At 39.7% G+C, this 14,160-nt stretch overlaps 1 protein-coding gene across 7 annotated transcripts in view; it reads left to right on the forward strand.

Annotated features, from left to right (window-relative positions):
- Nucleotides 1-14,160, forward strand: part of ITSN2 (intersectin 2) — an 81,781-nt gene that overhangs the window by 12,002 nt on the left and 55,619 nt on the right. For all 7 annotated transcript variants that reach the window (XM_032104026.1, XM_032104024.1, XM_032104027.1 and 4 more), the window contains exon 2: nucleotides 1,034-1,097. In XM_032104026.1, the coding sequence (XP_031959917.1) occupies nucleotides 1,067-1,097 (31 nt within the window). In that variant the 5' untranslated portion in view covers nucleotides 1,034-1,066. The remainder of the gene's footprint in view (nucleotides 1-1,033; nucleotides 1,098-14,160) is intronic.

Consider the following 14,160-nt stretch of genomic DNA (forward strand, 5'->3'; position numbering starts at 1 on the left):
TTTTATGTGTGTGTGTCTGGGTGGGAGGTTAGATGTCTGAAAAGGGGGTGAGTGAGATGTGACTCATGTATTTTTAAATAAAAATAAATATTTCATTTTTGTAGCTTCATCCTGTACAATAGTTCCTCCACATAGAGGACAATGATTATGATGTATAGATTTCAGTATTTAAGTATAATTATCTCATCCAAAGCACAAGCTGACTTAATTGTCTTAGTTCTATGTTCATAAAGCAGTGAATTGTTCATGCTTTTCCCTCAGATAAGTATTAGTGAATATTTTGCAATTCTAAAGTGTTCTTTATACAGGTACTCTTGAAAGGATGCATACTAGAAAAACGAAATCTTAGTACTCTGATATTTATTATAAAGTAAATTCTATTGAGACATCGTTTAAATGCTGCTTTTGAGTCTTTATGCAGTAGCTCAGGAGAAGGAATAACTTCATTGTGTTACTTCTGCAAAACTGTCTGATGACAGATTTTTATTGGGACAAGCCCTTTCTTCAGAATACATCATGTAAGAGTGTTTTCTTTGTTAATGGGGCGTGGAGTGGTGGAATGGATGAATTTGAATAATAATTGGTTTCCCACTTTGCTCAGCAGCAGCTTTGGCTCAAGGCGCTGAGCACTGAATTTTTTTTTTTTTTTTTTTTTTTTATTAATGAAACACTAAGTATTTACCGGGGAGAGCTGGCAGGGACCTGCTGGGACCCCGGGCTCTGCTGTCCCCAGCCGTATGTCCCGGCGAGCCGGGGGCAGTTCGTGTGCATCACTCCGAGCGCTTGGTACTGTTTTCCTTTAAGAACTGGCACAACGTTCAGGACTGCACCGCATACCCTATACAAAATAAATAAATAAATAAATAAATAAATAACCCCCCACCCCCTCGCCGGTGTAAATGCCGCTGGTTCAGCAGCAGCAGCAGCCCCGGGCCGGGCATTGTTCGCTGTCGGAAGTGGGGCCGGGGACGGACGTGCCCCGCTCGGCTCTGCCCTTGTTGCATTATTAATGCACGATGTTTTCATGTTGCAGATGGCTGAGGGCTAGCGGGGCGCACTCGGGACCATGATGGCTCAGTTTCCCGCAGCCGTGAATGGTGAGTAGCTCCGGGTTGCTCAGGTAGGGCTGGGAGGTTTGGATTTTTTTGTTTGTTTGTGGTTTCTGGTGCCCGCAGCAGCGTTTGGGTCACTTTGCTGCAGATCGCTGCCCGTAGCCGAAGCCGGCGCTGTGAGGCTGGAACAGCATCACTGCAGTGTAATTTGGGCTACGGAGACGCCTGGAGTGGCTGACAATCTCTGATCATTTCCAGGGCTGAGGAATGTGTGAGTTGTAGTGCGAGCACTGCCTGACTTCAAGCAGGGAATATGCTAAGTAATAGTTGATTAAACTCGCATACCTTTACTGTTACGTAATTCAGCACAAAACGTGTTCCATTATAGTCCATTACGCTGTTTATTTGAAACAAAATATTTGAATGTATCAAGCAGTTTGTGACATTGATGAAAACAAGCAGTCCTCAAAAAAAAAAAAAAAAAGAGAGAGAAATAATTTTCCTCTTGATTGTGCTCCTTCCACCACAGAAACTTTTGAATTCATTTCTTAGTAATTTCCTTTCAAAGACATACGAGAGTTGGAACCTTAGTATTGTTTTTCTGTGTGTGTATGGGATGGAGCTCTTTATTTTTAGAGGAGTCTTACTTGCGAAGGCACGATTTGCAAAGACCTGCTAAGAAATTTGACATTTGTGTGTTGTTATTTACAGAGCTGGCCAAAGTGAAAATACAAGTATAGAAGCAATGTTTTGTACTTCAGATACTCCTGACAAGGAGTATTTCTCCTGATAAAAATAGAAAAACAGGAATGAGTATTTATCTCAGTTATCTGTGAAGGTTGCTGCAGGACTGGTCTTTAACTAATTTAGAAAATTGTCACTGCTGAGATAAACTGGGAAAGGGGTTTTGGGTTGGTTTTTTGTTGTTTGTCTGGTTTTTTCCCAGAACAACATTCAGATCTCAAATTAAACCTCTGTTTTACATACCTGTTTCATTGGAGCATAAGACATTTTTTAAAGAAATAAATCCGTGTAATAAATACTTTTTTTTTATACAGTCAGCTGCAGTTTATTCCTGACTTTGCTTTACAGACATTAGAATAAAAGCCAAGTAAAAGGAATCAATATATAATAGGGGAAATCTATGTGCCAGATTATTTTTTTCACTTAATTGAACATAATGGAATATTTTTTATATTATTGCCACATGATTTTTGCTTCTCAATTTAAAATAAACAGTCAGAAGCTCTCTCTGACAATACAGGTTTATGTTCTTGGTTCTCTCTGTGGTTGATGTATGCGTAAGTTATTTGATGTCTTTTTGTTTTGGCTTTTTTCTCCTTGGTTCTGTTGGAGGATTGCAAGTGTGTTGTCAGTAACCACATACATTGCTCTCACAAGCCTTACTTTGAGAGAGAGATCCTTGATCTGAAATCCCTTGGGCAGTAGTCTGCCACTCTCAAAAGGAACACTGCCAGAGGATGCTGCCTTTCTCCTCTCAGAATTTTACTGTGTTGTAAGGCATAGTGAGAGAGAGAGCACGAGGAAGAGAGACACCAGGCAACAGTTCAATTATTGCTCCTCACAGAGTAGTTTGGATGACTCTGTGTTAACTTTGTGTAGTCTTGCAGTTATATTTCTTCCCAGAACTGATGAAATTTCAAACAAGTCAGGTGTTTTAAACAACAGCTTTAATGTGATTTCTAGGTAAATACTGACCTATCTTTGCTGTTGAAGTTGTTCTCTAATATTTGTTCCTCTTCCCTGCTGCTTAACCACTTACAAGCACTGCTGTAATGGTTGCACTCAAACTAGTTCACCTGAATTTGCCACTCATTGCAGGAAACCTCTAATTATGTTGTTAGACCTTGGTAGTGACTTGAAGCATGAGATGAAGAATGAGGTTATGTGGGAGGCAACCAAGCCATTAGGCATTGCTGCAGCAATGGAGCACTGGCTGCCTGCCTCACCTTTGTATTAGCACAGCATTGACCCTTCCCTTTTGTATCCTACTGGGGGAAATAGTGGGTTCCTTCTGTGGGAAAAAACCTCTTATTCTTATCAAGGTACAATATACTTTGCTTTTAGTTCATGAGTACTGTAATGCATGAAGTAGTTTCCGTTTCAGGGTTATTTTTGGCATTCAGTGTTACAGAAAAGTGAGTGAATGGCATGGAGCAGATGTGTGTAAAAGTATGTGATTGTGTGACACGGGGTGACAATGAGTCTGAGAACTGCAGGGTTAGAATGACAAAGCATGATACTAAGCCTCAAACAAATGTAAGTGGGAGATACTACAACACTTTATTAACCAGCCTAAGCAGAGAAGGCAATTCTGCACAGGATCCTGCGAAGGAAGGGGAACTGAGCTGTGTGTGCAGCTCCAGTGGAGAGACTCAGCTTCATTGAAGCACCTTCAGAATGTACCTTGGCTGAGCAGGGTCCTGAGACTGTCCAGCCCCAGCACGTGGCTGATGGCCAAACTGCTGTACTGGGAGCTGGCGTGTTCTTCTGTGGTCACGTGTAAACATTGGGTGCTCTAGGGGCATCTGCTGTTGATAGACCTCTCTTTAAAGTCATGAAAGGACACAGTGCCCAGAAAGGAAATCCCTTTGACTCTCTGTTGCTGTCCAAGGTGACCTTTGTGGGTGCCTTACTAACAAGCTGAAATTCAAAGAGGAAAAGCAGGACTAAAGAGTGTGTGTTGATTTTTCTGGAACTCAGGGTAGACCTGCTGATTTTTACAAACTTACATCCCATGTAAAATGTAAAGGTTGTGGTGACATTTTACATGAACAGGCAAGGCTGAGCAACGTGTTTCTTATATATAAAGTCTGCCAATTACAGCACCAGATGGATAACAGACGTTTATCTATGTGGAGTCCAGCTCTATCAAAGAGCCACTCCAGGCATATCCTTCTCCCCAGCCTGCAAACAAGATTGAGGATTCCCTACTGAGAGTTTAGTTCTATCCTGTAACCTGAATATTGATCTTTATTCCTGTGAAAATGGCAATATAAACCCAGTTTATGGTAGTTGATTCTTCTTACAGTTCTTCATCTGGGCAGAACTTGCTTAGGAATTCATCCTAAGTCTTGCAAAAGCTTCTGGAAATGGCATTTAGTTACACTAAACAATAAATATCTTCAGCAATTGTGTTTCTAAAGAAAGAGTTAATATACTAACTGCAAAAGACATTTAATAGGATAAAGGCTTTAAAAGGTTAAAATGTACTTCCATCTAATTTGTCTCAGTGATTGCTGCCTTTGTCACAGGAAAAAGTATCCTTCACTGCCATGGGATGTGTTCTTTCCAGCTGGAGAGGAGTTGCAAGATGTTTCTTTTCCAACTCCCTTTCCTTCTTCGGTAGGCTAGATTTGTTCAGGGTTTGGTGTCCATGCTGATGGATCTTGGTTTGGGGAGATTTAATCTTAAAGGACCAGCTGGAACAAGGAAAGCAGTATTTGCTGATCAGTATCTTTCACATTGTTTACTTAAGTACCATTGGAATTTTTGGGCTGTGCTTTTTTTTTTGTTTATGTTTTTATTTGTCATTTCTCTTCCCTTCTACCACCTGTTTCCTTTCGATATAAATTTTCTGTGGTCCAGCAGGAAAATATCTCCGATAAACTGAGGTGTAGAAAGTAATAGTTGTAACTCATTTCACATGCTTCTAAACCTTCATAAGTAGAACTGGATTTTGTGCTGCTGTGAATAGAATTGAGTTTTGTATTCTCACACTTAGGTGTGTTGGAGACTAAAGCAGACGTGAAGCAGTTCTGTGAGGTCCTGGTTCCACTGATGTCATGGGTAAAACACTCACCAACAGGTTCTGCTGCACCTTCTCTTTAAAAAAAGTTAGTCTCAAGCTTTGCAGTCTGAATTTTTTTCAATTAGGAGCAACCCTGGTCATCAGAGTTCAATTAAAAGCTGCTTGAGTGCAACCTAACTCTTCACCTTGTGTGCACTGTAGATACGGAAACTGTAGACTTGAATATCAACAAGCGTAGATAAAGATACAAAGCTGAATTAGACCTTGCAAAACAGCTATCAGGACTTGTTCTCCCATCTAAAAGTAGGAAGAGGAAAGAAGTTATAAGACAAGAGCAAATATTTTCTCTGTCTTTATTTATGAATTAATCCTTCCTTTCAGTGGGGGCAGTGGTGTCAGTTGATACGGAGCAAAATTCATATGCTCAAGTCAGAGGGGTGTTTATCTTCCACTATCACACCCTGCAAAAAATTAGATTTCCAGTGTTTTTGCCATATTGCATATTTTCTTTAATCTAGCAAGTCAGAAATAGTGCTGTAGTGTTGCAGAATACAAGGTCTCTTATTTATATTTAATCGTGAGGATAATATGATTCACAAGGAAGATGTAAGAGGAAATCTTAAGAGGAAAAAGTAGTTAGACGTGGAGGTACATGTTAAATGGAGTAAATGGAGTTAGGTTTTAACCAGGGAAGGTTGCACTTTGTGCCTTCTTCAATACTTGAGTTTTGTAGAAGAAGTGTAACAGATCCCATGATTGGATTTCCCTAGAGAAGTAACTGGCTAAAAGGGAAAGGAAATGCAAGTTTAAGACCAGAATGCTGTAGTTGTGATATTCTTCATGGATTTTATCATGATGCCAGTCTTAATGATTATTTATAGCAATATCATCAGCAAAAAGCAAACGTATGCTGGTTAAATTGGGAGATGACAAACTCTGGAGTAATTTTCCAGCCAGAATTACACATTAAGGTGTGCATATAATTGGTTAGATTTCATCACATTTCTGCTGTGCTGCCTTCAAATAGCTTTTTAGCCATACCATTATGGGCTAGAAGAATTTTTGCTGTATGCTGGGAATTCAGCAGTTGTCTGTGACTAACGAGAAAGACAACCGGATGTGTTAGAGGATCACATAGTAATTACGTGATTTGAGGGAGAGGAAATGCATCCTAAAATGTGGTGGATGAAATAAGGAGTGCTGTGTACTATTGCTCAGGCACTGGTGAGACATCTTGTGGGTTATAGGGTAGAATTTGGGTTATCTGCTTAAGAGGGGGAGAAAAAACCCAGGAAGTGAAATAGACACAGAGCTGGGCTTTAGTGTATTTAATTAAATACTGAGAAAGAATAAAGGGATTGCCTTTTTTAACCTGCCCAGATAAAAGCTTACTGTTTTGTTTTGGGTTTTAATTTCAATTTCATTACATTTCTTATTCAGTAAATAAATTTGCTCTTTATTTTTTCTTACTGGGTAGAACAGCATTGAGGAAGGATACTAACTTGTCTTTGAGTACAGTGTTACCACAAGGGTATAAAGAGATGAACCAGCTGTTGATGCAGTTGGTCTGGAAATGGGAATGGTTCTGTCAGCAGTGACATTCTGGACCATGATTAAGGAGGAAATCTGATTGCCTTAAGGCAGAACTTGAATTTTAGGAAGGAATTAATGTATTAGAGTTTCTTGGAGAAGCAGCAGTCTGCACATGGTGACCTTGGAAGTCCCTTCCAATCCTATGCTCCTGTAATGTAGTGAAGAATTAGATAATAATGAAGATTAGTGTTAGATCTTGAGCTGTTAACTTACTCTAAGCCTATAGCTTTCTCTTGCTAAGATTTTATTTTGTTAGTATCATGTGTTAGCTTTTATAAGGTAAGTTTACACTGAGTGGGAAACCCAGGACAGATTTTATCTGGAATAATAATACTATAATGCAAGCTATTTTATTCATTTTGAATGTCAGGGAGACTCCTGGTGTTTTTTCTTCAAAGCATACAAAAACCTAAACAAAAAACACAAGAAGATCTGCATACTTCCCCAAAATGGAGCAGAGGGCTAAAGGCTTAGCTGAAAAGACTCGGAAACATAAATCTACCACATGGCCAAGTTTCAAAGGGCTCTGACTGTTAAAATGTTAATTTCCTTGAAGGTTTAACTCCAGAGTTTGGGAAATACACTACTCTGATAAGCCACTTCATGTGGTTGTTGCAATTTAGGGTTGATGAGCATTGTGTGAAGTGGCACCATCTTAACATCTACTAAATCCCAAATCATCTGTGATCATCACTTTGAACAGGCCATAGACGATACTAATTAGTATTGGCAGAATGAGTTCAGGTTTAGCCCACTAATTATAATGGCAAGAATAAACACATTTTTCAGGCATTGTGGTCTGTCAAATATATTTATATAATGCCCTATTACTTTAATTAGGAATCCTGTGTGTTCAGGCTTTCCACTGCATCAGTTCTTTCGGACATCTGTTGTTTTTCTGACAATGGGACAGTAGCCTTAAATCATCACTGAGAGAGCTGGAAGGGGCGAAACCCTGGAAAGCTGAAAGAATATCAATGTCCATGGGACTAGCATTCATGCTGGGTACCTTCAGAGAAGATATTTTAATAAGCTAAAAGCATTTGTGCTTTAGTGGGATGTGAAGTTCTCTGTATGTGAGTCTCAAGAACAGATAAGATTACCTGAACATCAAGAACTTTTACTGCTCTTCTTCTTAATGAAGTAATTTGCTTAAAAGTTTCTTTTATGTGCAAATATAAATAATAGGTGGTATATTTTAAATTATGCACCGACATTTTTCCCTGCATTTCTTCTCATAAACATGATTTAGTACTGAATCGCGATCTCTGCCGCACAGTTGTTTCTTTAGGAAACATGTCTTTCCTGAAAAGTCCTGGTTTCACTGTTATGGAACTCTGCAACTGTTACAGCGTGTGTTGATGCTTGTATAATAGTACTGAAAAGGGTACACTTCCATTTTCTTACCAACTAGGAGTGAAATTTGTTGTGCAACAGATAAAAGCACTTCCACAGTGCTTTGTTTCACAGGAGATCTTCAGGCTTGGGGAAATAAAATGTACAGGTGTGAGTTAATGTATAAACTGTTTCTGATTGAGATGATGAGGGTTGGAAGGCCAGCAGAGTTATTCTGCTCCTCTTATTTCTCGTGTTCTCTGTATTCAGATTGGATTAAGAAATACACAGACAGTCCCTTTTAACCTGACCTGAAGATAACATTCACTAAGCTCGCTTTTCTGGAAATGATCCACTCTGTAGTTGCCAGAATCTGTTACACGAAAGGATCTGGAATTATACACAAAGTAAGGATACCTGTGAAAAAGGTGGCCAGAGAGAGGTTGTGGCTCCTGTGCTGAGGGAGACTAAATGGATGAGAGTTGTTTAGTTTAGTTTAGAGACAGCTAAGGATAATTCAGAGTTTTTTTAGAAACAGCTAAAAACCTGTAAAGCCATAACAGTATAGAAAATGCTAACAAGAGAAGGCATATTCACTGGTTTTTTTCATAGCTGAAAAGCAACACAATGCCTAGTGAAATGACTGAGTTTAAGCTAGCAGAAGAAAATGGGTTGGTTTGTTGGTTGGGTTGTTTGTACGTTCACACAATGAACAACTCACAACTCATTTTCAGAACTCACGGTCTTTAAGATGTTTTGGAACCAGTACATGGAATCAAAACTTGAGGAGGAAAGATCTGTGCCATGGCTATTAAATGGTTGCTGCCTTTTTTTTTTTTTTTTTCCTTCCCCTTTGGGGGCTTTTTTGGCTCAAGAAGCTTGCCAAATTGGTGATTTCTGGCAATTGAGAAACTGTAATAACTGTAATACCCAGGGAAGAATTCTGTTCCAAATTCTAGCCCCGAAATGTCCCTATGAGCCACTGGCGAGGCAGAATTAGGGACTGTGATATAAACTGATACCAATGGTTGTATGAACATAAATTAAACAGTTTTCAATTTATTATATTTCAAATCAAACCCCCATGCGTGCTAGGAAAGTAATATTGTATATGTGCTGGATATAGTTGGCAGGTTCTGTTAATAAGTAATTTAACCTTCTAAGGAGTGCTGTTTAAGCAAACTCTTATACTTGCTTCTGTTTCCTTTGTGTTTTCTTCCAGTTTTCCCTCCATTTTTTCTTTCTGCCAGGACTAGAAGTTACAAAGAGTATAGTAACAAGTGATTGAAGATACAGAACAGCTTCCTTATGTGGATTAATTGCATTGACTAGACATTTCAGCTTGGAAAAGAAAGGGTGGGGATGGTGGAAACAGTAGATGTCACCTTCCCAAGGTCATCCATTATTTTGTAGGCAAGGGAATGGTAATTATTCTCTGATAACATGAGGATTAACCAGTATCAGATGAAAGTACTATTGGCAGATATCAATCATACAGAGCACTTTGCACAGTGTCAAATAAACAATGAAAACTGTGACAAGCTGACAAAAGGTCGTGGATTCCTTAAATTATTAGAGAAAGGTAGATTTTCCTTCTACTAATGAGGCACTACCTCTGGTTCAGGAGCTGCCCTGGGGCTGAGGAGACTTCCTGGAGCAATACCACCACATGGTTGGCTCAGACTGTCGCTCTGTGCTGGGATCTCAGCTGGGGGAATATTCAGTCTCTGCTGGAAGGACTGTGTTTTGTTTCCTGAATTATCTCCTAATTTCATTTTATTCCAAGATCATTCAGGAAATGCTTCTTCATATTTTTCTTCTCTCCTACCCTTCATGTGTAATTTTTTTGTTGTTTTTTTTAGTTCATCTGTTTTCCTCTTCTCTTTCAAGTCTGTATCCTAGTCCTCCATTGTAATTATAACCCATCAGCCTTCCTCCTGGTCCCAGACTTCCTCCTCAAGTCTGAGAACCTAGAAATGTGGTTTTTACTCAAGGACCAGATAGGGACAAGAACTACAAAAATTACTAGAAAGGACCTGATATTCCTGAAACAGAATGCCGTTCTGATTTTGTAAGTGTATGTCTTCGTGGGAGAATAACTTCCTTTACTGCACCTAATTTCAAGGTTCATTTTGCATCGTCTTGCCTGGTGTTTTTATTGCCTGCATTTCTCCTGGTGCAAAAAGATTTATTTGCTGCCACAGATGGAAACTCACCTGAATCTTATTAGTTTTGCTGCACTCCACAGAGATTTGCTAGACAATAATTAAACAAATTGTCCTTTTGTAAATTTTTAATTATATTATAGGGGTGTTTTTTGAATGCTGGTGAGCAGCAGCAGCATAAAATCGTGGAAAGGGATTTTCCAGGATTAGAAATGTTTTGTATAAGCTCTGGTGGTCTTTTTTCACAAACATGGTAACTAAAAATTTTTATTTTCCTCATGGAATGCTTTGGTACTATACAGGTTGATGAGTTTACTCAAAAAAAAGCTTCTGACTTTTCCTTAACTGAAGGATAAGCATCTCTTCCATCTTCTGTGTCAAGCTGGAAAGGAAGGCCATGGAGTCTGTGAGCTGGAAGTTTGCTCACCTTAAAAGCAAATGGAGGCAGGTCTTAAAGCTAGAGAATTTGGCAAAGTATGATTATGTTATGCCATGATAATATTGCTCACTTGACCTTTTCATACCTGCCATTGGAAAGATCCTTGTTGGTGTGATTTTTTTCTTCTCTTCTTTCCATTTCTAAAATCCATCCAAAAGTATGAGTTGCAGGTTTCGGGAAATGACCATTCCTCTGTGCTGGGCACCAGAGAGGATGTACCTCAAATCCTGTGTCCAGTTCTGGGCCCCTCAATTTTGGAAGGACACTGAGGGGCTGGAGCATGTCCAGAGAAGGGAACGGAGCTGTGGAAGGGTCTGGAGCACAAGTCTGGTGAGGAGCAGCTGAGGGAGCTGAGGGGCCTCAGCCTGGAGAAAAGGAGGCTCAGGAGGGACCTTCTGGCTCTGCACAACTCCTTGACAGGAGGGTGCAGACAGGGGGGAGTCGGGCTCTCTTCACAAGTAACAAATGACAAGACAAGGGGAAATGGCCTCAAGTTGTACCAGGGGAAATTTAGATTGATTATTGGGAAAACATTTCTTCACTGAAAGGGTTGTTCAGGCACGCTGCCCAAGTGGTGCAGTCACATACAAAGATGTGTAAATGTGGCACTGAGGGACATGGTGTAGTGGTGGGCTTGGCAGTGCTGGGTTAATGGTTGGACTTCATCTTTAGGTCTTTTCCAACCAAAATGATTCTGTGGTTCTGTGATTCTGGGCACAGACAGAGCTGTCATTGGATAGAAGAATGGGCTTGTTTCATGTGCTGCATCAGTGTAACTCAGCGACTACAGCTGATTTCAGTGTTATTGCTTCTCCAGAATTAGGCAGAGAATAATTTTATATTAATTGCTGGTATTGAATCTAGATCTGGCAAAGGCTTAGGTTAGGCCCAACTCTGTGTGCCAACTTTTTCATGTAAGAAAAGGCAAAGTTAATTAACTCTTAAGAAAAAAGGATGAGTTTACCAACATTGCATGCTACAGTGATTGCACTTTTTGATGAGAAGTAGGAAACTTGCTTCATTAAAACTTAAAAAAATCATATTGACTAAATTGTCAATAATTTTACAGAAAATTAGCATAAAAGGTAGCATGTTAATTTGCAGTTCAGAGTACTGTCAAGTTTATACACATTTCTAGTGCACATTTCCTAATGTACTTTTACATTAGTAGAGCTCTAACAAAACTTTAAAGCCAGTTTTTGTTGGTTGGTTGGTTGGTTTGTTTTTTTTTTTTTTTTTTTAGTATTTTGCTTCCTTAGTGTGTTTTTTTTCAGGGGGGTTTCAGGGGAATTGGCAATAATTTCATTAAAAAGGATCTCTGAAAATGGATAGCCTTAATGAGCTAAAAGATTCTGTGATACTTATTAAGTGTAGAAATACTATCCTGCTGTTATAAATTGATAGTTTAAGTGCTTTGCAATAGTCAAGTGTGCTGTACAGTTCAGAAAATAATTGGATCTATACTGTTAGCATGGCTTACACTATTATGTATCTCTAAATTGTTTTAGGGATTATACTCCTTCTAAAAGCAAGGATTATATTTCTACATTGAGATCATTGCATGGCACAGAGTGTTCTGTGTTCTAATGTTCCTCCTTTATGGGTGGATTTTGTGTATCAAAGTGGGGGCTGCCAGTGACAAGATCACCAGGCAGAATTCTGAACCACATCTCACAGGAGCAGGTGGATAGTATAAACAAGCTCAGTATCTTGTTTTAGTGAACTGCTCAACCTGAAGGTTCCCAGTTTGCCAAATACCTGGAAACTCTGTACATAATGTAAAGAATATGGATTGTACCCTAAAATGCAGTGTGGCTGCTGTTGCTTTGTCCACATTTCTGTAAGTTTACTTTTCAGTTGAACAAGTTTTGCTTGGCCAAATCTTGTAGCTTTGCCTGTGTGTCTTGGTTTGAAAGGCAAGTGTCTGCTAAGGAAGGTAGGAGCCTCCCTTGGGGTGGAAAATGTAACCCCCTTCCCTCTGAATTGTTACTATGATTTTGAAATTAAGGGGCTTTCAGGCAAAGATATGAGGAATAGGAATAACAATTCTTTACTAGTACATATAACAAGGCAATAATACAGAAACATTGGCTTGACCTGACAGAGTCAGGATATGACCTGACACCCTGCCGGGCAGGGTGGTGGCAGCAGTCTGATTAAGGGGTGGCTGCACTTCTCTTGAGGTGATAGATGTGGTTCTGTTGAGGCAGTGATCCTGTAGAAGGGTCTGGTCCTCCTCTGAAGGTCCAGTGGTGGTTATGTAGCTCTTGTCCTCTGGGAACCCAGTAGGTAAGGGCTGAGTGTGGTGTTCCAAACCTCAGATAATATCCAATGCTTGGTTCCTCCCCTTGGGCAGAGCTCCTCCCCTTGGGCAGAGCATCTCACAATGGGATGATGTAATTTTATGGGCCATGCAGTGAGGCTTGGTGGCCCATTAGCAGAAGAGGAAGTTACCAGGGATGTGTCATGGAAGAGATAAAGAACCCTGCCCCACCTGGTTTTAACAGCTGGTGATAGAATACATACTTTTGGTTACATCTTACATTGTCACTTAAGACAGTGTGCCTGACACTATTTAACAACCTGTCTGCAGGTACCAGTTATTTTTGGTTAACACACCAGAGATGCTTGAAAATCTTTAACAATTCTATCAGCTTCAGTGGGCACAATTCTTGTAAATTAAATGAAAATACAGAATTGAAGGAGAATCATGTTTCCCTGTGTTTAACATGCTTTAGCTACAAGTTTTCCCTTTCAGCTCTGTGCACACTAAAAGAAGTTGCTGAAGTTACAGTTAAGCACAGAGATAGATACTCTTTTCCTCTGACAGCTGCCTTCGTGTTGACTGAGAGCCTCCATGGAGCATTTCTGGTAGCACAAGTAGTGGGTGGATTAATGTATGTATTGTGAAAGGAGATTGTATGTGGCTCCTGCCATGGCCTCAGATCATGGAAGTTGGGAAGAGCAGGTGCAATCCTCAAGGAAGAGCAGGTGATGCTTTGGGATGGACCCAAAGCCACCACAGTAGTAGTTCATAACACATTAGCACACCTAAATAAGGATAAATGCTGATTATTAGTAATTTTTCTCCTGTGTTTGATATATAGAATCAACAGAGAAGTAGGGAAGCAAATGTTGAAAATAGCAAGAATACTGATAAGGAATCTCAAATTCAGACTAATGGTAAAATGTTCTGTCCATTTTCCGACTCCTGGAGTGTTTACTCACCCCTGAGAAAAATTAGAAGTCTGATTCAACATCTCAATTGGGAGCATTAAATCCAATCTGTAATAAATACTTCTGTGGTAAACTCATCTGCAAACACAGAAAGACTGGAATTATTAGATTTATCCCAGTATGTCCTAGACCAGACAACTCTCTGGAGGCTCCTAATAGGAGAATGTAATGTGATTGCTGGTTGCATTAAGGAAAACCCGTTGTTTGGGGTGCCAGCTTGAGGCACGTTGCTGCATGTCTGTGCTGAAATTTCCCTGTCTTTAAACACAGGGATAAATATTTACTTAGGGTCATTATGAAGTGTTATGCTGAGGTTTTTTGATAGTTAAAGAGGTGGTGGTCTAATCCTCGTGATTTATATGTACAAGGAATGCTCTTTCAATTTAGGTTTATTATCTCTGTGGAGTTAATTAACTTTGTAGGTCGTAGGAGCATGGTTTTTATTAGAGAAAAACAAGCAACAGCTGTGAGTGAGAAACAAGGACAGTTCTTTGAAGAATGTGAAAAATGTCTTATGGTTTTTCCTTATTAGTAATCCTGCCGTTCTCACTATAGCTACCCTTTGCC

Source organism: Corvus moneduloides, chromosome 3 (genome assembly GCF_009650955.1).
Source record: "Corvus moneduloides isolate bCorMon1 chromosome 3, bCorMon1.pri, whole genome shotgun sequence".
Taxonomy (NCBI): Eukaryota; Metazoa; Chordata; class Aves; order Passeriformes; family Corvidae; genus Corvus; species Corvus moneduloides.